Source organism: Drosophila suzukii, chromosome 2L (genome assembly GCF_043229965.1).
Source record: "Drosophila suzukii chromosome 2L, CBGP_Dsuzu_IsoJpt1.0, whole genome shotgun sequence".
NCBI classification, from domain to species: Eukaryota; Metazoa; Arthropoda; class Insecta; order Diptera; family Drosophilidae; genus Drosophila; species Drosophila suzukii.
Window position 1 is genome coordinate 7,349,076 of NC_092080.1, and position 27,303 is coordinate 7,376,378.

Consider the following 27,303-nt stretch of genomic DNA (forward strand, 5'->3'; position numbering starts at 1 on the left):
CCAAGCTAATACCAATATTTTAGTTATACCCCCTGTAGAACGCGACGAAGTGAATCCCTGTCAGCCCTCGCCCTGCGGCCCCAACTCCGAGTGCCAAGCCACGTCGGGTGGAGCTCGTTGCTCCTGCCTGCCCCAGTACCATGGCACCCCACCCTTCTGTCGTCCAGAGTGCGTGAATAGCGCCGATTGTCCGGCGGACAAAGCATGCCGCAATTACAAGTGCGTTGATCCCTGCCCCGGCAGCTGTGGTCTCTCGGCTCTCTGTCGTGTGGTGGCCCACAGTCCTGTGTGCTACTGTCCCGAAGGTTTTGTGGGCAATGCCTATAGCATCTGCACCCGACCAGAACCAAGTCCACCTGCCATGGTGATCCTTCCCTGTAATCCTAGTCCATGTGGAGTCAACGCTTTCTGTCAACCCCACAATGACTTCAGCCTTTGCCAGTGTTTGCCGGGTTACTATGGCAATCCTTCAGAGATCTGCCGACCCGAATGCACTGTCAACTCGGATTGTCCAAGTCACAGGGCTTGCATGAGCGAAAAGTGTGGCGATCCATGTCCCGGGGCCTGTGGCATCAATGCCCTCTGTAAGGTCATTAACCACAGCCCGGTTTGTGAATGCCACCCGGGTCATGTGGGCAATCCCTACAACAGCTGTCGTCTTCCTCAGCGTGAACGTAAGAAGATCTCCTTATTCGAGCTACCTAAAACCGACCCTAATGCGCATTCTCTAAACAACAACGATCTGCTGAAGGTTTTTGCTCCTCTGCTTTACATTGGTCTTATAAACCCATCGATATTATTCTGTGATATTTTGCTAAAACTTTTTAAGGCCGTTCTTAAATCGACTACTTATTAATCCCACAAACAACAACGCTGTACTCAATTTCCCGTCTCAGACCTTTCTCTTTAAGTGCCCTAACCTTATCTGCCAATATAATTGGGATGCAAATCTTATTCCGCTTTGACCAAAGATTCACTACTGTCTTATGATACTTGATTCGCCGATAGTATTCTGTGATATTAAATATGATAGATACTATATTGCTTCGCTTCTAAGATACTCAACGTTTACTTCTAATATTTTTTTCCCGCCGATAATATTTGTTGAGTAATGATCTCAATGTGCCCTCCCATCATCATAAAACCCCAAAGACCATAATATCTCTCCTCATCAAAGCTCTGTGATATTTTTTTGCTTCGCTGAAACTTCTGGAAATAATTTATTTCAGGAACAACGCATAACTCATACCTATAACTTAAGCCGATTATCTTTCAGCTGCCTCATTTGTATAATCTCAAAGCCATCGAGTGTCTTTTGGAATCTTCCATCGACTCTGCTCAGTGACAATATGCTAGCACTAGAAATACTTAACCTTGCTTTTGGATTGCTTTTAATCAATGCTTCGCTTTTGGCCCGCTATATTGCAAATGTTAAAAATCCCCCTTTTAATTATCCTTTAGCCCCCGCACCGGAATATGTGAACCCCTGTCAGCCATCTCCTTGTGGGGCCAATTCTCAGTGTCGCGAGTCCCAGGGACAGGCCATCTGCTCATGCCTGCCGGAGTTTGTGGGTACCCCACCCTCCTGCCGACCGGAGTGCGTGATCAGTGCCGAGTGTCCAGCGGACAAGGCGTGCATCAACCAGAAGTGCCAGGACCCTTGTCCCGGAGCTTGTGGCTTGAATGCCCAGTGCCATGTGCGTAACCACAGTCCGCTGTGCTCGTGTCAGCCCGGATTCACCGGAGATGCTCTGACCCGCTGTCTGCCAGTGCCACCACCACAACCACCGAAAGCGAATGATATCCGCGATCCTTGCGTGCCGTCTCCTTGTGGACCCTACTCCCAGTGTCGGGTGATCAATGGTGGAGCCAGTTGCAGTTGCCTAGCCAACTATGTGGGAGCGGCGCCCTACTGCCGTCCGGAATGTACCATCAATGCGGAGTGTCCCAGCAATCTTGCCTGCATCAACGAAAAGTGCCGTGATCCATGTCCTGGTGCCTGTGGCTTTGACGCCCAGTGTAATGTCATCAATCATACGCCCAGTTGCTTCTGTCCTGCTGGTTACACGGGAGATCCGTTCACCAGCTGTCGACTGCTGCCCCCACCTCCACCGCCGAAGAGTATGCCCGACTATTTCCCTGAATCTCAAGAAGTTTCCTCTAAGCTAGGCCCCATTTATTTTTCAGCTCCCTCCGATCCCTGCCAGCCCTCGCCCTGCGGAGCCAATGCTCTGTGCAACAATGGTCAGTGCTCTTGCCTGCCGGAGTACCAGGGTGATCCTTACACCGGATGCCGTCCGGAGTGCGTTCTGAACTCGGATTGCGCCAGGAATAGGGCCTGCGTGAACCAAAAGTGCGTGGATCCTTGTCCTGGACATTGTGGCATCAATGCCCTCTGCGATGCCGTCAACCACATCGCCATGTGTCACTGCCCCGAGCGGATGACGGGCAATGCGTTTGTGTCCTGCCAACCGATTCGCGATGAACCACAACCACCCACTCCCAATCCCTGCCAGCCCTCGCCGTGCGGAGCCAATGCCCAGTGCCTGGAGAGGAATGGCAATGCCATCTGCTCCTGCCTGGCTGGATACTTTGGACAGCCGCCCAACTGCCGACTGGAGTGCTACTCCAGCTCTGATTGCTCCCAGGTGCACAGTTGCATCAACAACAAGTGCGTGGACCCGTGTCCTGGAAAATGTGGCCTGAATGCAGTGTGCCAGGCAATCCAACATAGGGCCCAATGCGAATGCATCCCGAGATACACTGGAAATGCCTATGTTCAGTGTAATCCCATTCCCGTGCCCAGGATACCGGAACCAATTCGCGATCCTTGTCGACCCTCGCCTTGTGGTTCCAACTCCCAGTGCACCAATGTGAATGGCCAGGCGGAGTGCCGCTGTCTGCCGGAGTTCCAAGGAACCCCGCCAAACTGTCGGCCCGAGTGCGTCAGCCACGATGAGTGCGCCAATCACCTGGCCTGCATGAATCAAAAGTGCGCCGATCCCTGTCCTGGAAGCTGCGGCCAGAGTGCCCAGTGCACGGTCAGCCTTCACATACCCAACTGTCAGTGTCCCGTGGGAATGACTGGTGATCCATTCCGAATTTGCCTGCCCAAGCCACGTGGTAAGATCACCTGAATAAAAAGAATTAAAGCTAATTTAACTAATATTAACAGTGAAAAATCCTATTATACCTTGACTTTTAGGGTCCTTATTTCAAGAACGAGTCCCACAAACCTTTTTTTCCTTACCCTTTTAAAAGTAAATCCTGTGTTGAACTTGGAATGTTATCCATCCGGGTTATTCCATCAAGTCCATATATTACGACCCATATTATGCCCATATATTAAAAAACACCCAATATTAAAAGAACCCTTAAACAAGTTTGCATATTGTAATTAGGCAGGTCCCCTGTTAAGGATATCCCATATATATATTTAAAAGCCCCAATTTTAAATAGCCCCAAACAAGTTTGCATATTGTAATTAGGCAGGGCCCCTCTTAATTCCGATTTATATAGCATCCTAACTTATAAATATCCCCTTTTCAGACGAACCCAAGCCCCCGCCGACTCCCAAGAATCCCTGCTACCCCTCTCCATGTGGAACCAACGCCGTGTGCCGCGTCCAAGGAGAGAACTACGTTTGCGAGTGCAGCCAACTGGAGTACATCGGCAATCCCTATGAGGGATGTCGCCCCGAATGTGTGGGCAACTCCGAGTGTCCTGCCAATCAGGCCTGCATCCGCAGCAAGTGTCAAGATCCTTGTCCGGGAGTGTGTGGCCTGGAGGCCATTTGCACCATGAACAACCACATTCCAGTGTGCTCTTGCCCACCGGGCTATACGGGCAATGCATTTGCCCAATGTACCCGACAGTTGACACCACCTCCTCCATCGGATCCTTGCTATCCCTCGCCTTGTGGACCCAATTCCCTTTGCCGTGTGCAGAACGAGAAGGCCGTGTGCGAGTGCCTGCCCGGATTCTTCGGTAATCCGCAGGCCCAGGGCTGTCGCCCAGAGTGCACCCTCAGCTCGGACTGTGCCAAGGATCGGGCGTGCATCAACTCCAAGTGTGTGGATGCCTGCGTGGGAGAGTGTGGATTCGGAGCTGTTTGCCAAACGATCAACCACAGCCCGGTGTGTAGTTGTCCCGCCAACATGGTGGGCAATCCCTTCGTCCAGTGCGAGGAGCCACGCCAAGCGGAGCCCATCGATCCCTGCCAGCCTTCGCCGTGCCGCAGCAATGGAATTTGTCGCGTTTACAACGGAGCTGCCACCTGCAGTTATCCAGAGTGCGTGATCAACGAGGATTGCTCAAGGGATAGGGCTTGCGTGAGTCAAAAGTGCCGAGATCCATGTCTGAATGCCTGCGGCATCAATGCCATCTGTCGGGCCATCAACCACAAGGCTGTCTGCAGCTGTCCACCAGAGTTCTATGGTTCCCCGTATGCCCAATGTCTAAGACAGATCCCAGAGCCGTTGCCCAAGCCAGAGTGCGTGAGCGATGGAGATTGCACCAATGACAAGGCCTGCATCAACCAGGTTTGTCGCAATCCCTGCGAGCAATCGAACCTCTGCGCCCAACAGGCACGTTGCCATGTCCAGCTCCACCGACCCCTGTGCGTCTGCAATGAGGGATATACCGGAAACGCCCAGCAGAATTGCTTCCTTTTGGGATGTCGATCGGATGGAGAGTGTGCCGCCAACGAGGCTTGTATTAATCAGCAGTGCGTGGATCCCTGTAGTTTCACACAGTGCGGAACAGGAGCCATCTGCCGAGCTGACTTCAACCACCGAGCTAGGTGTCATTGCCTGGATGGATATCGAGGCAACCCTCTGGTGCGCTGCGAACGTCCAGAGTGTCAGTCCGACGACGAGTGTGCCTTCCACCTGGCCTGCCGCAATGAACGCTGCGAAGATCCCTGCAACTGTGGCCTTGGAGCCCAGTGTCGCGTGGAGAACCATCGTGCCCAGTGCCGTTGCCCAGCTGGTTTCAGTGGAAACCCGACCGTGAGATGCGACCTGGTGCCAACGCAACCGGAGGGCTGCACCATGGATGCCGAGTGTCCCAGCAAACTGGCCTGCTTCGGCGGCGAGTGCAAGAACCCATGCGATGTGACGCATCCATGTGGCGCCAATGCCATTTGCGAAGTGGTGGACACCCTACCCCTGCGCACCATGATGTGCAGCTGCTTACCTGGCTTTGTGGGTGAGGCCGACATTGGATGTCACAAAGGTAAGAGTCCGCTGGAGTTACAAGGAAACTCAGGTGTTCCTTGGTCCAGCTTATTTAAATACGCTTTACTTTTGAGTTTGCTTCTCTCATTACAGCAGCAGTTTTTATATAAAGTGCTTAAACAAATATATATTCTCGATTATAAACCCATTTATAGTGATGCACCTTCTGAGCAGTTGCACATATATATATTTTGACTGCACTCTATAACTCTTAACTGTCGCACTGAAACACATAGCAACCACATTACCTGGATAAACAAAATGCTAATTCTTATTTCCATACATAGAACCCCCGCGTGATCAGGGCTGTACGTCGCATGATCAATGCCAGGATACGGAAGCCTGCCGTGGCGGAAACTGTGTCAATCCCTGTCTGGATAACTCGCCTTGTGCCCGCTCTGCCCAGTGTTTGGCGCAACAGCACCGTGCCATTTGCAGCTGTCCTGAGCGAACTCAGGGAGATCCATTCACCAACTGCTATGAGCCACGTAAGCCATATATATACCAGTTAAATTTTAAAATTAAAATAAACAGAATAAATCCTAACAAATCAATTTAAAACAATTAAAGTAGGCTACAGTCCATTCTTAGTACAGTAGCTTTACTGGTTTTGCCTTGAAGTTCTTAATAAGCTTCTTAGTTAACTGAACTGTCGCTTTATATACGAGTATATAGAAGAAAGACCACTAACAATATATTCGAATTACAGCTGAAATCAAGACAGGATGCACCCACGATTCGGAATGCCCGCCTACTACGGCCTGCGTCAATAAGCGCTGCGAGGATCCTTGTGCCGAGGCCAATCCTTGTGCCGGAAATGCCGAGTGTCGCGTGCAGAACTCCCGACCGATCTGCTTCTGTCCAGCTGGTTGGGGTGGTGATCCACAAGTCCAATGCTTCAAACGTAAGTTCTATAAGTAACCCCCTAAGAACTACATATAATAATGTAATCTATGATCTTCCAGCTGAGTGCAAGATCAATGCCGACTGTCCCTACGACAAGACCTGCTTGAACGAGAACTGCGTCAATCCCTGCACACATGGCCAGGTGCGCTGCGGCAGTGGAGCCCAGTGCTTGGCCCAGAACCACCAGGCTGTGTGCATCTGTCCAACCGGAACTCAGGGCAATCCCTTCATCTCCTGCATCACTGGACACTGTCAGTACAACGAGGATTGTGCAGACCACGAGGCCTGCGATCGATTGAATCGCGTGTGCCGTCCGGTTTGTGACCAGGAGACCTGTGCCCTGAACGCCATCTGTGTGGGTCGTCGCCATCAGCCGCAGTGCGAGTGCCGACCCGGATACCAGGGCAACCCGCATGTGCAGTGCGATATACCAGTGAAGACGCCAAAGCCTCAGTGTACCCAGGATGCCGACTGTCCATCGAAATTGGCCTGCATCAATGAGCGTTGCGGAGATCCTTGTGCCACGCCACATGTTTGCACTCCGCAACAGACTTGCACGGTTCTGGATACCCTTCCCAAGCGCGCCATGGCCTGCAAGTGTCCCGGTGACACGGTGACGGATATCTCCCGCAACTGTGTGCCTATCACTGTACCCAAGGTTATCACCGGCTGTCAGCACAACTCCGAGTGTGCCAATCCCGAGGTCTGCTCGAATGGAAATTGCCTGGATGCTTGCCGACTGGAGCGGTGTGGCGTTAATGCTCAGTGTACCGCAAGGGATCACTATGCCCAGTGCAATTGCCCGAAGGGCTTCCAAGGCAATCCCCGCATCGAGTGCTACACCACGGAAGTGGATAGGCCAAGGATTCCCAGCCCTGGCTGCTCTCGCAACGACGATTGCCCCAGTGATCAGATCTGTCGCAACGAAATCTGCGTTAGTCCATGTGACTCGGATGCCTGTGGAATCGGCGCCTATTGCCATGTGCAGCAGCGCAAGGCCATCTGCCGCTGCCCACCTGGCTACGCCGGCAACCCACAGGAACGATGCTTGCCACGTAAGTATTTTAATTAAATAAATTGTTCTAACACCGAAATCGTTCGAAGCTATAACTAAAGACCGAATGAACCACTTAGTCGTCTCATAACAGACAGTAAATATTAACATCCCATTGAGAAAACGAACTTCATGCTAGCTCCCTGTGACAGATAATAAACTAGAACCTTAACCTGACATTGAGAAATCGGCCCTAAGTATTGCAATACTCACTGATTTTCCGTCTATTCCAGCATCTGATGTGATCTTGGTTGGCTGCAAGTCCAGCACCGAATGCCCCTTGAACGAGGCCTGCATCAACACCCAGTGCGCAAGTCCTTGCAACTGCGGACCGAATGCCGAGTGCACGGTGAAGAACCACCATCCGATTTGCTACTGCAAGCCAGGATTCTCCGGAAATGCCCAGTTTGGATGCGCACCCATTGGCTGCCAGTCGGATGACGAGTGCAGCGGTGACAAGCAGTGCCTGAACCGCGAGTGCATCAATCCCTGCCTGGCCAGCGATCCGTGTGCCCTGAATGCCGAGTGCTTTGGACGCAACCATCGCGCCAATTGCCGCTGTCCCGTGGGATTGGAGGGTGATCCGTTTGTGCGCTGCCTGCGCCTGGAATGCCACTCAGACTATGACTGCGCCTCGAACCTGGCCTGTGTGTCCAACGAATGTGTGAGCCCATGTGGCCAACGGAATCCATGTGCCCAGAATGCCATCTGCCAGGCCCTACAGCATCGCGCCGTCTGCCGTTGTCCGGATCAATTGCCCTTGGGCAATCCGTACGGCTATTGTGAGGCTAGGCGTGTGGAGCCAGTGTGTCGGGATGATGGAGATTGCCCCAGCAAGCTGGCCTGCATCGATGACAAGTGCCAGAATCCGTGCACAGAGCTCTCACCTTGCCACCAAACCGCCCAGTGCAGTGTGCTGGACAGTGTTCCGGTGAGAACCATGGTGTGTGAGTGCGCCGAGTACGAGGTGCCCGATGCCAGTGGAGCGTGCCGCAAGATGGTGCCGCCCAGACAGCCAGGATGCGATAGTGACCAGGACTGCCCCGACCAAGAGGCCTGCATCCATGCCCAGTGCCGCAACCCATGCAACTGTGGAACCAACGCCGTCTGCCAGGTGACCCAACATCGCGCCGTGTGCAGCTGCCAGGATGGATTCGAGGGTAATCCCTATGCCTCCTGTCGCTCCATCGGATGCCGCGTGGATGGCGAATGCGATTCGGGCAAGGCCTGCATCAACGGTGACTGCATCAACCCGTGCCTGATCAACGATCCCTGTGGACCCAATGCCGAGTGCTATGTGCAATCGAACCGTGCCCAGTGCCGCTGCCTGAGTGGCTACCGTGGTAATCCTTACGAGCGTTGCCGCGTCATCGGCTGCAGCAGCAACAACGACTGTCCCACGGACAAGACCTGCCAGAACGAGCAGTGCGTGAATCCCTGCGTCTACCACAACCCCTGTGCCCCGCGAGCGGAGTGCAGGGCCCAGAACCACCTGGCCGTGTGCCGTTGTCCCGCCGACTTCCTGGGTAATCCCTACGTGGACTGCCGACCACCGCCTCAGCCCATCTGCCAACTGGATACCGATTGTCCTGGCCGCCAGGCCTGCATAAACGAACAGTGCGTGAATCCTTGTGTCGTTTTGGAACCCTGTCAGCGACCTGCTCTCTGCGAGGTGACTCCCACATCCCCGGTGCGCACGATGCTCTGCATCTGTCCGGATGGTTATGTCAGCCAAGGAAAGGGAGGATGCAAGCCCACGCAAGGAGTCAGGGATGTTGGAGGCTGTATCTCGGACTCAGACTGTCCGGCGGATAAGTCCTGTCTAAACAGCGTCTGCCGAGATCCCTGCAACTGCGGCTTGAATGCCGAGTGCCGCATCAAGGATCACAAGCCCGTCTGCACGTGTCGTCAAGGATTCGAGGGTAACCCAGAGTTCGAGTGCTCCAAGATTGAGTGCAGCATCAATTCCGACTGTCCGGGAACCCACAAGTGCCGCAATCAGCTCTGCATCCCTGCCTGCCAGGGTGAGCAGTGTGGAACCAATGCCCAGTGCTTGGCCATTGAACATCGTGCGGTATGCGAGTGTATCCCGGGACATGGAGGAAACGCCAGGATTGCTTGTACCCCGTTGGGATGTCGATCCGATGACGAATGCCCTACGGACAGAGCGTGTGTGAATGGTAAATGCGATGATGTTTGTACAACAACTGCGATCTGTGCCCAGGACGAAGTATGCAAGGTATACCAGCACCGACCTCAGTGCGCTTGCCCACCAGGAACAGTGCCCGGAAGGAACGGCTGCGAATCGGAGCGCCACGTGCCCATCTGCATCAGCGATGCGGATTGTCCCAGCCAGAAGGCTTGCCTGCGTGGTGAATGTGTGAATCCCTGCAATGCCACCGAGCCATGTGGAGTGAATGCTTTCTGCAGCGTCCGGGATACTTTACCCGTGAGGACCATGATCTGCGAGTGCCTGGAGGGATACACCGGAAACCCAGCCGTGCAGTGCGACAAGCGCTCGCTGTGCGTCATCGAGAAGGGCTTCGTCCGGGATGTGGATGGACAGTGTGTCTGCCCACCGGGAACCGCTCTAGATATCTACGAATACTGCACCCCGTGCCGAGAGGAGCAGGGCTTCCGCATCGACGAGAGTGGTCATTGTGTGTGCGCCCTGGAGCGTGGCATGGTGATCGACGAACGTGGTCGCTGCACTTGTCCCATTGAGCTGGGCTACCGTCTGACGCCCCGTGGCGAATGCCAGCCGGAGGAGCCGCCAGAGTGCACGAGCAACGAACAGTGCGCCGATAACCGCTTCTGCAACCTGGACACCAAGACCTGCGAGGATCCCTGCCTGACCAAGGTGTGCGGCGTGAATGCCTTCTGCAATGCAGTGAATCACCGGGCCCAGTGCCAGTGCATCACTGGCTACACTGGCAACCCGGAGCTGCACTGCAACCACACCAACTTCCGCACCGATTTCCCACGACCCGACATGGTGGTCAGTTGTCTGGCCGATGGCGTCCAAGTGGAAATTCACATCACAGAGCCCGGATTCAATGGAGTGTTGTACGTGAAGGGCCACAGCAAGGATGAGGAGTGCCGTCGGGTGGTCAACCTGGCCGGTGAGACCGTTCCCCGTACAGAGATCTTCCGCGTCCACTTCGGTAGCTGCGGTATGCAAGCGGTGAAGGATGTGGCCAGCTTCGTACTGGTCATTCAGAAGCATCCCAAGCTCGTTACCTACAAGGCCCAGGCGTACAATATCAAGTGTGTCTACCAGACTGGCGAAAAGAATGTGACCCTAGGATTCAACGTATCCATGCTAACGACTGCCGGAACAATTGCCAACACAGGACCTCCGCCCATCTGTCAGATGCGCATCATTACCAACGAGGGCGAGGAGATCAATTCGGCCGAGATCGGCGATAATCTCAAGCTGCAAGTGGATGTGGAGCCAGCCAGTAAGAATCTCATATTTCTTAGTTTTATTAGAATCTATACTAATCCCTATCTTTCTCAAACAGCCATTTATGGAGGCTTCGCCCGCTCCTGTATTGCCAAGACCATGGAGGACAATATACAGAACGAATATCTGGTCACAGATGAGAATGGCTGTGCCACGGATACCAGCATCTTCGGAAACTGGGAATACAATCCGGACACCAACAGCCTGCTGGCCAGTTTCAATGCCTTCAAGTTTCCATCAAGCGATAACATTCGATTCCAGTGCAACATACGCGTCTGCTTTGGACGCTGTCAACCGGTCAATTGTGGTGGCTACAACGCCTTCGGGCGACGTCGTCGCTCCATTGAGGACAACTCCAACGATACGACCGCCATTGCCACCAATTCGGGTGTGGAGGGTCAACTGCGCGAGGAGATCACCATCTCATCGAATGCTATTCTGACATTCGAGAAGCGCAGCGGTCAAGGCCTCAATGATGCCAACAGTAAGTAGTCCTAAAGGATAACTATGGTCAGGAACCAGAACTAACTTTGTTTTATTCTTAACCCTTAGTTAAACCGGCGGCCCAGAGAGTCGAGGATATTTGCGTGTCCATGGTGGGACTGATCATTGCCTTGGTCATCACGGCCTTGCTGGCCTTAGTAGCCGTAGCCGTGGCTGTTTCCTGCTGGCTGATGGCCTACAGGAGGAGGCCCAAGACCATTGCACCGCTGCCCCATCCGCCGGAGTTCCCCAACCCGCTGTTCGCCAATCCCGACGCTGTGCCCGAGCCAACGCCGGACTACATCTCCTAAACGTAACGTAACGATACACTGACATACAAACACCTAGCTATATCTTTAGTCTGTAAGAAAATCGAATGATAATGAAAACTATGTGAATATTTGAAAGGCAAGTGCAAAAGGTTTATGCAAAACAGATCGAATCGCGAAAGATTATCAATCAATATTAAGAAAAAGAAAAACAAAAGTACAGTTGTGAGCTAAAAGTATAGTCGGCTCTGTTGGCCGTAAAACGAAACTATGAAAAAGATTGAACTATTGTAAAAAGCAAAAATGACGAAGCGAGAAACGCATGAACAATGCATGAAAGTAATTTAGTAGCTTAAGAAAATAATTTTATTAATTGTATTAACGTTTAGTATTCTCCTTCCTACTAACATGAGAATTCCGCGTAGTGTTTGTACGTTTAGCTGCCACATATATAGAGTCCACAAACTGCCAAACAGATGTGAGGGAATTCACCACATAGAGAGTGCAGCTACAAACGAATTCTCGTCCTCTAACGACAACTTCTTCATTAGTCGGTTATCAATATTAATACTGTTATATATATATATAACTAAAGACTTCCTATAAATATTTAGGGTGTGGGTAGTAGCAACGACACTTTGTATTATAGCACAGACACACGCACACAACTACTTCCTGTAATTTAGATATGAACTCAACTCGCCCGTTAAAATTGAAAACTGCCTTTAATTTCCAACAAGAACGAACAATGCACCCCAGAATACTCTCTAGCAGTATGTAAGAGATCGTTGGTCCTCGATCGATGGGATATTATACCGCGTATAACCACTGGACAATATGTCAACGATTGTCCCTGATGGATTGTAAGAAAGCTCAAGAGTCAAAAACACACACACACACTGAAGAAAAAAACCACTTTAATCAGCTTATAAAACGTGGAAAGAGATCCATTAAGATCCAGGCACCGATTCAATGAGGGAACATAACTATAACTGCCACTGAGGCGTCATCAGCGCACAAAAGATACTTATCTATTGCATAGGAAATACTAGGTTTGTTTTAATTTTAATTCCAACGACGACTAATGGAGGATTTGATTTTGACCACTGTCCCTCGACCACTTACTTGTACTACACTCTACTATGATTAACCATTATTTTTGTAGTTTTATAGTCAATTAATATTAAATTGTTGTGATTGTTTTTAATGCAAAAGAGATACTTCCACTAACTTACTAATATGTAGAGACAAAAGTATAGAGAGTACTTAAAAAGGCAACGAACCAGCGCCCCTGCCCCGCCCCCATTTCCTTCTCCATGGGGAACAGCAAGCCACTGTCAACGCGCCGGAAACTATGCAGCGAATTTCCGTTTCCGGCGCCCGTTTTACAGAGCATGTCTTTTCCTGATGCGATGATAGCCTGCGGGATAGCGGGGTCTCGGGCCTGAATAATTAAATTATTAAAAATGAAGTTTTAAATTAATATTATTAAACGTAAACAAAATGTATAGTCACTACTTTAAGAAGAAAGATAATTTTCTTTATAGTAAAATACCATACAAAATAAACTCGCACTCAGACACGTACACAAAGAGACAGAATTTGTAAATAATACACAGGCAAACTCTATGGTATTTTTAGTAGCGCATTATTGTGTATAGGTTTCTACACGTTGACTCTCAAATCCGAACTAAAACACAGGCTAACCCTAACCCATGCCAGGCATAAAATTATTTTCTTAATTCCATAACCAGAATAGAATATTCAAAGAAGTGCACAAATTTTGCAACCGCCTCGTTCACAATTACCAAACACTTTTATTTTTCTTTACAAGAACCGCTTACAAATCTGATCCTAACTAGAGTTACACATTGAACATAGACAAAACTTTTTGCACTGGCAGCAAATATAAAAGAGATAATAATGAATAATAAGAGTCGCTCTTATTGTAAAAAGAAAACAATAGTTAAATTGTACTTATAAAGAAATGTATTTAAAAGGAAAAAACGAGAAACGAAAAAATAATTGTAATCGCTTATTGTAAACTAATAAATAAATAAATAAATATAAATAAACAAATGCAGGCTGATTGCTTTATGGAGGGGGACTCACTTGATAATTAAATTAAATATTCCGCCAGCATTTCAATTGGGCTTGACTTGAATCTGGCTATTTAAACGATTAAGCAGGCATACTTGATATACTTGGCGAAAATTGTAGCTTCTTCTTGGTGGTCATATAATCTGAATTAATATTCCAGCATTTCGGGGGGACCGAGAACAAGCCTAACCCGTAGGCCCCACTCATGATACTGGGTCCCCGCTCTCCGGGGAGAGAGTGGTCGGGCCAGATATGGGGAGAGCGGAGAGATATAGCTGCCGACTATATATAGAGAAAGAGAGCGAGAGAGGATCGGGTTTGTGGTGTGCCACAGCACAAGTGTAAACGATATTCGCAAACGTGGATGGGATCAGTTGACATTTGACAGCCCGCGTGTCGGCACGTTTTTCGGTTTCGGGGCCTCTTCCATGGATCAGCGACGGTTAATCCAAAATTCAGAGCCATTACGCCGGGCCCATTAAGTCGTCGAAAGTGCGGTGTTTCTTGCCAGGGAAAAATACGAAAAGTCGAACACCCCGAGTACCAAGTATTCGCGACGTTATCTCAATCCACCCGATTGCCGTTGTCGGGTAATTTGATGTGCGTTGATTATGCTATTACGAGTATTATGATTGAAATTAGGCATTGTTCGGCGATTTGAATGAGTAGCCCCACACACAAAAATAAATTAAACTGCAGGAAAAAGTGAATCAAACTGAATGGAATTACCATTAATAGCGTCAATCGCTGTCGCTCTGATTATCATAATTAAAGTGTGTGATTATCTTTAGGCTATGGTGTTAGTTTTTTGTTTTGGTTCTAATCGTTAAGTGCATCAAAGAAAATCAATAAAAATAGCATTTAATGGCTGTTTGTTTGGGGCAGCAACTGGGCAAACAAAAATGTTGTATAATGGAGAGTTTAGCACTAGATGGGCTCAGCTTTCATTAACAAGTTGGAGTGCTAATTTTGCATTTTATAGTCCAGGCCTCTACAAGGCGGGAACATCTGTTTAATGTGGCCTCAGCTTTATAGATATACACCGTTTACGACTTACAATAAAGTATAAGTATCTTATACGATGTCACTCTGTGTCTCCCATTGTTAGACCTCAAGTAAGCAATTACCAAAACATTTCTCAGGATCTCGCTTTCTCAGCAATATTTCCAACAGTAAAACCAATTAAGTTATAGCATCGCACCATAAATGATTTATTGGCCGGTGAAGGTAATCAATCAGGTTTTTTTCTGTTTTGTTTTTGGATGTATTGAATGAAAGCCCCGAAAAGCCAACAGATGATATTTTAAGAAGCTTACACAGTTATGTAAATAGTATACCCATTGCTACTGGACTGTTTTCGAGCTTAGTTTAATCGGTTTTTATTCGTGCCTCGTGCTCTGGTAGAGAATTTACATATTTGCTACTTGAGTCTGGCTGATTTTCATATTACAACGAAACCCCCTAGCGTGCTTCGGCACTTGATATGTGATATATGATATATGGATGGCAAGATGCGTAATTATTAATTATTCTCTGCGAACTCGGTGACCCTTGAGCCCCGGTCGTGACCGAAAAGTCACTGGAGCAAATCGCGTGCCTATGACGTAGTGTTTTTCTTTTTTTTACAAACGGAAACTTTCAAATGCCTACATTTTGTTGGAGAAGAGCCCAATATGGGTAAAAGCGTCACTCGTAGACATCACCATCAAAACGAAAGCAGTCCAAGAAATGTTTTCCATGAAGGCGGCGCACAGAGGGGGCGGGGCCGGGGGCAACCTTTTAGGGCCGCAACGCCGATAAGATACAAATTTGTATCTTTCGAGTCAAGTGCCAGTTGCTATTTACCTGTGTGTGTCCAAAGAGCTCGTGCTGGTTTATCTGTGTCGGTGATAAAATAAAATAAAAATGGGACAAAACTTTAGCTTGTTTGTTTATATAAATAAATAAGAAAAATAAATACAAAGTGAACATAAAAAATTCCGCACTTGAAAAAAAGGAAAATCAGTCAGTTTTATGGCAGCGCAATGAGTTGGGAAAGTGAATTCTTCCGAAAGTGATAAGCATTTTGCAGAGGAGAGTATTAAAACAACAAGATAATAAAACATTAAAATAAAATATTACTAAATCGGTGAAAGAATAACATGTTATTTTGTTTCATTTTAAAAACGCCACTTTCAAGAAAGTAATCACCTCTATTAAAGCAAATATAGATAACTGGTGCTGGCTTTCACATGATTTAGTTTATTTTGATTTAAAAGCTCAAACTCACGGGGCAAACAATAACAACATTGTGCAATTCAAGGTTTAAATGTGATTTAAAATTGTGTCAACCAGTGCTCGCAGTCGCAGATTGCGAACATTAAAAATGATAGATATAGATGTAGATATGAAAGCGGCCCCAGCATCAGTGAACCAGTGCAAAAACCAACAGCAGTCGACGTTAAAAATGATGTTATGATAAGGCGACAAGCAAATAGCAACCAGCAACTAGCAACACAGCAGCAGCAACTAGCAACACAGCAACATAGCAACACAGCGACAACAGCAACACGAATTTCCCGCAGAGATGGCGGACAACAAAGAAGCCAGCCAGGTGCTGACCACCACACCCGACCAGGTGGTGATCAGTCGTGCCCCGCCCACTGGCCTAACGCCCTTGAGGCACAGCCAGCTCTCGGATAGCGGGGCGGAGAGCTGCTACGATGGAGATGAACAGGCGCGACTTATCCGCTCGTCCTCGTCTCGGGCCCACAAGTTCATCATCATACCGGCCACGCCGGGAACTCCACCGGGAACGGGAACCCGAGGCGGATTGGGACCAGGAGCACTGCCATTCCGCCAGACTAGCTCCACCACATCGCTGGTGGCCATGGCAAATGCTCTGCACAAACAGCCGCCTCTTCGCCAGATATCGGTGAAGTCCAGGCCCAGTTCGGAGGTACTGCAGCCTGGCCAGGTGCCGACTCATCCACCAACAGCTGCAGGTTCCACCTCCACGGTGACCTTCACCATCGACGATTGCGATGGGCAGGCCACTTCTGCACCCACTCCCGTTTCCATGCCCGCCATCTCACCCACTCCCGCCACCCTGACCTGCACCACCACCACAACCATGGCCGGGGACGCGGTGGCCATCTCGCCGCTCAGCATGGATCTGCGATCTCGGATAGGCAGCCACCACAGCAGCATGCGCTCCGTGGTCTCAGGTTGGTGACCCTCAGATCTCACAACCCACTCCCCACCCTCATATTGAGTTTCCAAGTACTTATATGTAATTGCTCGTACTCAATTGCTTTGCTTAGAAACCCCTCTAAATCTTTTAACTACAAGCATTTCAAGAGGCATTTGTTGTCCTACATATAATTAAATGCTTAGCTCTTAAGTACGTTCGTATTTTTCAGCGAAAGTTTGAAAAATAGATAGAAACTAAAACCTTTAATAAGAACTCTGGCTCTCAGATTAGGACTGTGTCAGCCTTTAAGACTCATCAAACAAAAACAGTAGTTGAACTAGCCACAAATTGCTTTGTTATTAAACCTACATTGTACCAATTTAAATGCCCATAAATAACTATTTTTAGAGTTAGCAATAAGACTGTAACGTTTTTACATGAAAGGTTTCTATACTCTACTAAAAGATATATGTAATACTTAAATTTGTATCGAAAACATTTTAGCAGTACAAATTTGTTTAAGTCAAAGGTATAATAAACAGATTTTTATCTCATTAGTGTCTCAGTAAACTTGATTATAATATAAAAAAGCAATACATTTAGATATCTTTCATTCCACACATTATATCACTAAAATTCTTACTGCACTATGGTTGTTTTAGGGATTATCTTTCACCTGTTATTCTATGGCATATGATTTCCTAAATCCCCTGTAGGCTACATTCCGGGCCTAAGCGACAGCAGCGGCAATCTCGTCGGAGGCATATCGATGGCCACTTCCGGATTACAGGCCCCCAATCCGCTTTACATGCAACCGCAGGCCTCGCTGAGCGGCAGTTCCTATCAGTTTCATGACCTGGCCGGCAACCAGATCTACTCCGATGTGACCTCCGTTCGCTCGCTGGCCTCCATTGGCATTGGGTCCACGGACGGACGCAAGCTGGTCATCCGGCGAGTGCCCACCACAGCCAACGAGCTGTTCGATATGGTCAATCCGCAGACGCCGCCGTAAGTAATTGCTGAGAAAATTGTTTAACTAATTCATCCAACATCAGAAATGGGATTACGAAGTTTAAAAAATATACCATCCATTCAAGAAAAAAACAAAATAAAGATATACAATTTGGTTTTAAATTAAAAACCACATCAAAGATCCTGGAAATTAAAAAAGAAAGTGACCGGGAATTCTTCAGGATAAGTTTGTGGAATGTGATAGTCACCAAATAGGTTTAAAAAAAAGCTCAAGTCATAAACTATAAATCGATATGTTTTTCTCCCTCAACTATATGAATTAAGTAAATTAGCACACTATTTTCTCTGTGTATAGTTAGGCCCATTAGCTTGACAAAGGGGTGCCGATAAAACGATCTAACAGTTGTGGTAAATTTGGCCAGCATTTGGCACCTTAGCATAGAAAGGTAGTGTTGAACATTTGGCAAACAGGCGGTTTTAACACCCTTGTGGCATCTTTGGGCGCGGGGGCCACATGATTGCCATCGGGCCCGAAACGTGCCGAACGCGCATCAGCTATTTTTAAGCAACGTTCCATAACGAGATCAATAGATATAGATCGGTACGAAATTCGAACAGAAGTGTTTGTGTTGACCAGAGCAATTACCACTCCCATTGAGTGCTCCATAAACAGCGAGATTTCAGGTAGAAACCCGGGGTAAAAGTTCCCGATTCGTAGTCAGTAACGCGCGGATCCACAAACTGTTCAGTTCCCACTCCCAGTCTCCACCCAGTGTCCTCTGCTCCTGACCCACGTATCCCTGATATCCAGTGATGGCCACATGGATACCGTGATATTTTTAAGGAAGCTAAACCCGTAACTCCTGCAAATCGAAGTGTACCTAAGATTATAGCTTAAACCAAAGGAATCCGCTGGTTTCAAGATGCCAAATCGTCAGGACTACGATGTCCAGTCCTCGAAGCACTCGGAGCAGTCCTTCTACCGCTTCAACCGGGTGGCCAAAGTGTAAGAATCTGTCTGGAAAACTCAAGTTACATAACATCAGGCCATTTAATGATGATCACTAGCTATCTGGGTTCACAAGTAATCGTGGGATTTATGTACTTTAAACATTAGCGATAAGGCGCTTATTAAACATGAATGATTTTTTAATGGTTGAGTGGATTGTATATACCAGACTTAGCACTACTCCACAAAGGAGAGTAAATATATGTTTTTTTAATTCTTACCTATATATGGGTCTGCCCAAAAAGAATTTTTTAAGGAACAAACTTCACTTAAATAAAAATATATATTTTTCCGTTATCGTTTGAAATTATGATACATAACTTAAACAATTCAAAACGCATACCTTATAAAACATTTTAAAATAACGTGATGCACAATAAGAATAGTTCCATTCAGCATTACTATAAACCGTGTTCAAAAGGATTTATTTGACATGCGAAATCACATCTGCATATTTTCAATATATCCCCGATTTAATCAAAACACTCAAATGGGGGAAATTAGACACGAACGGCTGTTTAATTCGTGACACCTCCACCCACACAACCAATTGCACCCCATTCAGCAGCCACCCATGACATGACAGCCACGGCTCGGGTTTTCTGATTTTCCGGGCACAATGCACCGCCAGTTGGCACTTCCAGTGATATGGCCAGCCCCCACTTTATGGGTTTTGTGGGTTCGGGTCCATGTGATTACTGCAATTAAGCCATTTGACGCTACAACTAATTTAGCGTGTGTGTTTTGTGTAGTACATATGATTATTTTTAGATCTGCCCCCTTCTTTCAGACCCCTGGGCATCGATGACGATGACAGCTACTTGGACATGTCCGACGAGACTGCCCACCTGAAGCCGCGCCAGCAGCACTGGGCCAACAAGATGCAGTTCGTCCTGGCCTGCATTGGATACTCGGTGGGCCTGGGAAATGTCTGGAGATTTCCCTACATGTGCTACAAAAGTGGCGGTGGTAAGTAGGGATCTCATGACTTGAATAATATTTTAATACTCTTATGATAAGATAGCTTACTTCTTGAGAAAAGATTTTCAAGGTTTTTAATAACTTCTTACCTGGTTTTTTAAATTCCAATATATTTAAGATTAGATCATTTGAACATTTCCTAAAAATACATTTTTAAGATTGTTATCGAACCTGATTTCTAATTCAAGAATAACTATTTCTTCAATTTTTTGCATTTAATCAATAGATTGTTTTATATTTAGAACCTAAATTAGTTTAATAACCTAACTTATTTCTGAAAGAAAGCTATTTATAGTGTTATCTATGCCTCACAAAGATCTCCGATTCAATTGAGAATGAAACATAGGGGTCGATTCCGAGATTCCCACTGGAATATTCGACTTTTTCCGGGGAAGGCTTAGCGGAAGTCCCTCGTGAGAGTCCAACAAGTGACTAATAGTGCCGCCAAAAGCACATGCGATAAGGCAGATATAGAGATAGTTACTTTGATTTCTTGCGACGTCAACGGGAAGGTTTTTTTTTTGTTTTAGTTGTTTGTTTGTTTTAGTTGCTCTAAAAACATATGACAATTTTGCGCTTTAAGCGGCATTTCCGCTGAAGCGTTTAAAAGCCATAAATTAAAATTTGTTTAAGCTCGAGAGCAGCGAGAATGGAGAATAGAGCGGTCAGTGTCATCATTTCGACGGTGTTTCTCGATCACGCGAACTCGGGAGGCCCGCGTCCATCTTCATTTGCACTTGGAGACTCGGTTCGGCTTGGCCCCCATCATTTACATTCCTCATTTCTCGCGGAGATCGGGGAGGGGGTATGGAAATGGTTATGGTTATGGGAACCGTAATGAGCTAGTCCGGCTCAAAAAAACTGGCACACGACCTCCTGGTAATGACGCGTAGAGAGATAGACAGAAGCTTTATGCAATTTGCATTTGTTTATGTCAAATATTTATAATTAATTTAAATTATTTGCCTAGCTGCTCTCCAACATGGCTACACTAACACTTATTTTTTTGCTGTTCGTTGTTTACAGGTGTTTTTCTAGTACCTTATTGCATAATACTGTTCATATGCAGCATTCCGCTGCTCTTCATGGAGCTATCCGTGGGCCAATACACCGGAAGGGGACCCATTGGGGCGCTGGGTCAACTGTGTCCACTGTTCAAAGGTGAGTTTCGAATAATGATATATACAAACACATTTTAAAGGAAAATCTTCAAGGTGTTAGGTGCTCTGTAAGATCAAGTTCTAAATTTTAAAGTTAAACTAAAAAATAGTTCATTTACTGTTATATTTAGATATTTTCTTTTATAAGAGTGTACAGGTCGAATAATCAATAAGTATTGCAACATATTACGCATACGACCAGTTCAAAACGATTTAAGTTAACTTACGGTTACGTATTCTCTTTATGGTATAGTTCATAAAATTTTCCAGGTTTAAAACTCTTTTTTTTTTAAATCATAATATATCACGTCATGTGTACAAATGCGTTACGCTTTTCAGAACTTTAGAGACACCAGAAACCCCCAACTGAACAATGGGAAACTGGGCTTGCCCAACTACCATGACAAACAGAATAGAAATAGAGGGCCCGCTGTTTTTGGCCAAGTCCATGGCCAAGGTTGGGCAAATATTTAGATATTTTTGCGTTCTGATTTACAACGCGTATGTGATGGGTATTCGTATCTGAAGTCGGTAACCTTCCCTCCCGAGCGATGCTCTATTTGCCTTCGGGCGGAAGCTAATTAGCTGGGTCATTGTTGTGGGGGTGGCGTGAAAACCCGAAGGTAAACCGGGAAAAGTCCCCCTACCCCACTGGATTGAAGGCTGTGTCTGTCATTATTGCCGTGAAACTAAAAAAATATGTTAGGCCTTACAATGCATTTTGCAAACGCTTAATTACTGTCAATATTTTGCAAGCAAACCACGCCCACGCGACCATTGAAAAGGCAGAGCCAGCCAGCTAATAAATATTAATAACGTGTAAAACTATTTAACCAAGATTCGCGAGCGACTTCGAACGGTTCCAATTGTGGCCGACACATGGCCAATTATGCAGATGAGTACCAGTCTAGACATGTGATTCCAAACGAAACCGGTACGACTTTCATCTGGCCTAATTAAGGCTAATTTTTTGTATGCTCAACTCAATGCAACTAGCGCAACGCGTATCGCCATAATTTTTAGTTGCAACTTATTTGGATCTTGGTTTTAAGTGAGTCAGGCTTACTAATCAGTGGTTCTCTTTCGCCCCATCAGGAGCCGGACTCGCCAGCGTGGTCGTCTCGTTCCTCATGTCCACCTACTATAGTGTCATCATAGGCTACTCCATCTACTACTTCTTCACATCTTTCAAAACGGAGATGCCCTGGATTGACTGCAATAATAGGTGGGTTTATGGAAATTCCATTAATTAGAGTCTCCTAATATCAATTGGTCTTTTCCAGATGGAACACTCCTGATTGCTGGGTGCCGCAGCGCAAGGAGATGAATGCCAGTGCACCGGACACGTCTCGCACTCCTTCCGAGGAATTCTTCGAGTAAGAAAGTCGTATTTCCTATACAGATAAATACATTTATAGACCTACCAAAAAAAAAACTACCTAGAAGAATAACAGGAAGTCTCTTCATTTCTTGAATAAGCCAAAAAAACACTATCCAAACCGTTCTCGATTCCAAATAGGAACTACGATTGATTAAATGTAAAATTCCAAAAGCCGAGATGTAAATATCAAGACTACTTGTATCTCTATTTAGTCGCATAACCTAGAAAAAAAAGCTCGAGAGCACATTCTTCTGGATTTCAAGAACATTTCTGCCTTAATAAGTGAGAAGCAAAATTCACAGATTGAAACCATTTGGTCTTAATTGTTTTCGTCCTAAGCCTTTAAGGGTCTGTAAATTATTATAGAATATAGTATTTATGAATATTATTTTTAATATCCTATTTCTTTTTTTCCTTCCCCAGAAACAAGGTCCTTCAGATTAGCGGAGGCCTGGAGTATCCTGGCATGATGCGCTGGGAGCTGTTCGCCTGCCTGATCTGCGCCTGGCTGATGGTCTACTTTGCCACATGGAAGTCGATCAAATCGTCGGCGAAGGTGCGCTACTTCACGGCCACCTTTCCGTTCGTCCTGATCATCATCCTGATGGTGAGGGCGGTGACCCTGGACGGGGCGGCCGAGGGTCTGCGCTTCTTCTTCCGACCCAAGTGGTCGGAGCTGAAGAACGCCAATGTGTGGATCAACGCTGCCTCGCAGAATTTCAACTCGCTGGGCATCACCTTCGGATCCATGATCTCCTTCGCCAGCTACAACAAGTATAATAATAATATCCTGCGAGACACGGTGGCGGTGAGTGCGGTGAACATGATCACCAGCCTCCTGGTGGGCATCTTTGCCTTCTCCACGCTGGGTAACCTGGCGTTGGAGCAGAACACGAATGTCAGGGACGTAATAGGCGATGGACCTGGCATGATCTTCGTGGTGTATCCCCAGGCGATGGCCAAGATGCCGTATGCCCAACTCTGGGCAGTCATGTTCTTCTTCATGCTCCTCTGCTTGGGTCTGAATTCCCAGTTCGCCATCGTGGAGGTGGTGGTCACGTCCATTCAGGACGGATTCCCGCGGTGGATCAAGCGGCACTTGGGCTATCATGAAATCGTAGTCCTGTTCGTCTGCGTCATCTCGTGCCTCTTCGGGATGCCTAACATCATCCAGGGTGGCATCTACTACTTCCAACTGATGGATCACTATGCCGCCTCCGTGACGATCATGTTCCTGGCCTTCTGCCAAATGATCGCCATTGCCTGGTTCTACGGCACTGGAAGATTGTCAAAGAACATCAAGCAGATGACCGGAAAGGCGCCTTCGCTCTATCTCAGATCCTGCTGGCTCGTCCTGGGACCATGTCTCCTTTTTGTAAGTTAAATATCCGTCAAATTTGTTTGAGGTTTCTAAATTATCCCTCAGATTCTGTAATTTTTATGGTCTAATATTGTCAAGAAGAATACATATTAAAGAATGTGCTCTATGTGATATTTTCGAAACCAGCTTAAGTGTTCGAAATAAAACTTTAAATGCTTTCCAATAATTTGCAGGCCATATGGGTGCTCAGTCTGATCAACTACCATGAGCCCACCTACCACAATGGACGCTATACCTATCCGGACTGGGCCTATGGAATAGGCTGGATGTTCGCCTCCTTCTCGCTGATCTGCATACCCGGATATGCGGTGATCAACTTCCTGCGGTCTAGTGGGGATACCGTGTGGGAGGTGAGTGCTAGCTAACATTTCCCTGAAGACATTTCGTCAAACGATTCTTCTCCAGCGCATCCGAAACACACTGAGACCAAACATCTACGAGTGCAAGATTTGTGGCGAACACCATTGCGAACACGACTTTCCGGAGCAGGAGCAATTCATGCTGGCCCAGGAAATGGCCACCGTGTACAAGCCAACCAACCACCACCTGCTCCATCTCGGACAGAAGTCCGGCTACAACGCCATGCACGCCTCATCCTCTCATGCGGATGCAGGTGGGCCGAGTGGCCAATAACTGTTGGGAACTCCTTCCAACAATAGCCTTTTCTGAGTATTTTTAACGAATCATCCTTGTAAGTTACCAACAGAAATTAAAGTATTTAAATAAATTGTAGAACGAGACGATTGGATTAAAATGGCTTTCTTTTAAATAACATAAAATAACATATTCAAAACATCATGAGAACAACAAAATGTGAGGACATTAAATATCCATCACATTAAGCTAGAGCTTTTGCACATACTGATAAAGAACATCGAACTCCTCCAATTTCGGCACGGCGTTAAAGGTGCTCCGAGTGCGGCAGTACTCGGCATAGATAAGCAGGCTTTGCCGCGGAACGACCGGCGTACGCACGCTGAGATAGGAGTCAGTGCCGTAGTCACTGAGCGGACGCAGTGTTATACCCCGCATGATCTTGGCCAGCTCTTGATCGCGCTGGGCAACGGCAGTCTGGGCGGGTCGCGCTCCTCCGCTGGACAGCTTGCCCATCTGTACGTACTTCTTATAGACAGCCATGCTTTGCTTGGAGGGCGGACTGATGGTGCACCCGTATATTTCCTCCATCGAGGGCAGGCCGGAGGCCAGTGTGGCAACCGGAAGTTCCGTCGATTCCGTCTGATTGGCTTCCTTTTCGGCAAAACTGGCACTCAACTCCTCATCGCTGGAGCTGTCATCGCCCTCGCTGGAGCTGGAGGAGTTGCTGTTCATCGAGCCCGTGGAACTTTGCCCCGTCATCGAGGGATTCTGACGGGCCTTACGCGAGGTCTGGATTTGCCGCTGGAATGGACTGTAGTTTGTGCGGAAAGTGGGCATATATCGCAGGGCCAGCTGGCTGATCTCAAAAGCGATGTGCTCACTGAGGTCCGTCCACTTGAAGGACTGGTGGTAGTTCGAATAGGCATCGATCATTTCCAGACCGCTACTGTGCACGCGAAACAGCTCCTTGACTAGTTTATTTGAGTCTGCACACGAGTAGGGCAGGCACTCCCTCACCTTATGGCGCACCCAGTCGGTGAGGGGCTTGCTGTCCGCTCTTGGGACGAAGGCATTGTGCATGTCGTAGTCCGTCTGCAGCTCCCATATGGGTTGACCCTCTGCGGGAAAGAGGACCTTTAATAATTGGTTTAATCACCAAGGTTTTTATGACTCACGCTTTGTCAAACTGGGTTTGTAAATGCCCAAGAACAAGTTGATGCTGTGCTGCTTTTCGGTGTCGCTAAACGTGTTGCTGTAGTAGCGACTGAGGGTTTGCATTACATCGCTTCCCTGGGATCCCCAAGGAGCCGTCTTCCGGTATGTTTTGATCCTGTGCACCAGCTGCGAGCCTCCGTACTGCAAAGCCAGTGTATCGCCATGCTCCTCATACAGGTTCTCCAGCATGGTCACGCAATCCGAGTCAAACTCCAGCTTGGCGGACTTAACGAAGCCCAGACGCTCCAGCTGATGACCCAAGGCACATTTTCCAATAGCAAACTGAGCCGAGTTGGTGCGATCCAAACAGTCCACGCAGTTAGTGCGTACGATCCCAGTCTGCAAGCCCGGTTCACTGCCCGCCGCCTTAAAGAACATGCCCGTCATCTGAACAATGCTCTCTGCATGAATGGCCAATTGCTCCATGACATTGCCGCCGCTGAGGCGACTCTGTCGCGCCATATCGAAGTGGATGTGCTTCATGCGGTGCGGCGGCGGTAGGAATTGATTGAGATAGCGAATACTGTACTCCAGCTCCTTAGAGATGATCGACTCGTGCTTGCGTCGCTCCCGCTTCTTCACCAGATTGAGCATTATAAGTGGCGCCCCGTAATGGAAGAGCAGGCGTTCAAAGTGCAGCGATGGGGTCTGCGCATAAGGATCGCAAATGTCCAGCTGAATCTGCGGCTTGGGCACCATTTTGCTGATATCCTGTGACCAGTGAGACGGAATAGAGCCTCGCATTTGGGTGAAGGCGCACATTCTCTGACCATCGCTGACAATCTGCTCCGTCTCCACCTCGTTGGCCACATCGCCTTGAAAGTTCGCTCCTCGTTTGAGAAAACGTGTGCCGGCGAAGCGTGAACTCCTGCGGGCTACCAGGCAAACGTTAACGTGTCGCCCGAAGATGCTGATGCAGGATTGGCTGACAAAGCCATGTGTGACCTCCAGGAGCCAGTCCTTCAGCATAATACCCTCCATGGGCTGTAGCAGGTAGGCGTTCCACACGAACCGCTTGCGCGAGTCGCTACGAAAGGCGTAGTCCACCCGTTCGTGGGCCTTGGCCACGTTGTTGGTCAGCGTGTTCCAGTCGGGAAGAGGTTCGTCCCGGTCCAGATCCACCTTGGCGCCCACAAAGCGAGGAGGCGATTCGTTATACTGCAGCGTACGCGTCAAGTCGTAGGAGTACGAGAAGTAGAAGTTGCTGCGCAAATCGATGTTCTGGAACATACGCTTGTAGCGATCCTCGTGCGGATGCGGTGGACGCTGGGAGGTCACCTCGTTCACGCGCACCATCACCGTGTCCTTGATGGTGTAGACCAGGTGACGGCCGATGTGGGCGCAGCACTTGCGCTTGGTCACCAGCAGCAGGTAGTAGCCCTCGAGGAAGCGAACGAATCCCAGGACTCCGTAGGCGGACGTTACCTTGGGCGAACCCGTGAGGGAGGCCACAAAGCGGCGTATCTCCAAGTTGTTGAACTCGTTGGCATTCTCCTCGATGCTCAGCCGGTTGTGGGCCAGCCGATCTATGGTCAAGAGGCGGAACCGGGTCTCCCTATTGTTGCTGCCCACCAAATAGAGTCGCTGGAATGAAATGGGACTAGATAAGTTAGCAGGGAGAAAGCTTTGCTGGTGGGGATTCCTTACCGCTCGCGTCTCGTAGAGCACCACTTTCTGAATGCAGCTTATCAGGGGATTAAAGACTATATTCGGGGTGTCATTGCTCATTTTTCCTCACTTTTCCGTGGCTCTTGTTTGATTTCGGATTTCCTGAGGCCGCTCCCACATAAACATTCATCAGCTGATCAGCTGACTTAGAGATGCGAAAAACAACCAGTAATGACAGCGTGATATCGAAAAATTGGATCCGATTAATAGATAATAGATAATTTAAATTAGAATTATATGCCGGTTTTTAAT

At 47.9% G+C, this 27,303-nt stretch overlaps 3 protein-coding genes across 36 annotated transcripts in view; 2 read left to right on the plus strand and 1 right to left on the minus strand.

Annotated features, from left to right (window-relative positions):
- The window catches only part of dpy (fibrillin-like protein dumpy), a 135,048-nt gene extending 122,733 nt beyond the window's left edge, over positions 1 to 12,315 (plus strand). For 21 of the 31 annotated variants that reach the window (XM_070999601.1, XM_070999600.1, XM_070999599.1 and 18 more), the window contains 9 exons: positions 24 to 674; positions 1,462 to 3,123; positions 3,550 to 5,235; positions 5,525 to 5,725; positions 5,947 to 6,141; positions 6,203 to 7,198; positions 7,431 to 10,658; positions 10,722 to 11,147; positions 11,216 to 12,315. In XM_070999601.1, the coding sequence (XP_070855702.1) occupies positions 24 to 674; positions 1,462 to 3,123; positions 3,550 to 5,235; positions 5,525 to 5,725; positions 5,947 to 6,141; positions 6,203 to 7,198; positions 7,431 to 10,658; positions 10,722 to 11,147; positions 11,216 to 11,457 (9,287 nt within the window). In that variant the 3' untranslated portion in view covers positions 11,458 to 12,315. The remainder of the gene's footprint in view (positions 1 to 23; positions 675 to 1,461; positions 3,124 to 3,549; positions 5,236 to 5,524; positions 5,726 to 5,946; positions 6,142 to 6,202; positions 7,199 to 7,430; positions 10,659 to 10,721; positions 11,148 to 11,215) is intronic. The other 10 variants (XM_070994260.1, XM_070994267.1, XM_065868958.2 and 7 more) reach the window with 4 other exon arrangements.
- A 1,572-nt stretch (positions 12,316 to 13,887) lies between these two features.
- On the plus strand, positions 13,888 to 24,325 carry ine (solute carrier family 6 member inebriated). Of its 4 annotated transcripts, none has more exons than XM_070994270.1 (10): positions 13,888 to 14,115; positions 15,774 to 16,721; positions 17,404 to 17,695; positions 19,459 to 19,637; positions 20,676 to 20,810; positions 21,905 to 22,034; positions 22,093 to 22,185; positions 22,614 to 23,565; positions 23,745 to 23,921; positions 23,977 to 24,325. In XM_070994270.1, the coding sequence occupies exons 2-10, from the start codon at positions 16,082 to 16,084 to the stop codon at positions 24,202 to 24,204; spliced, it is 2,826 nt and encodes a 941-aa protein (XP_070850371.1). In that variant the 5' UTR covers positions 13,888 to 14,115; positions 15,774 to 16,081; the 3' UTR covers positions 24,205 to 24,325. The 4 variants fall into 4 exon arrangements, with proteins under 4 accessions (XP_070850371.1, XP_016944830.3, XP_070850372.1 ...); XM_017089341.4 differs by having other exon boundaries at positions 15,818 to 16,721; XM_070994271.1 differs by having other exon boundaries at positions 15,850 to 16,721.
- Positions 24,315 to 27,193, minus strand: FIG4 (polyphosphoinositide phosphatase FIG4). The gene is made up of 3 exons (XM_017089344.4): positions 27,031 to 27,193; positions 25,344 to 26,967; positions 24,315 to 25,286 (listed from the first exon to the last, which is right to left on the minus strand). The coding sequence occupies exons 1-3, from the start codon at positions 27,109 to 27,111 to the stop codon at positions 24,415 to 24,417; spliced, it is 2,577 nt and encodes an 858-aa protein (XP_016944833.3). The 5' UTR covers positions 27,112 to 27,193; the 3' UTR covers positions 24,315 to 24,414.
- Positions 27,194 to 27,303: the final 110 nt, after the last annotated feature.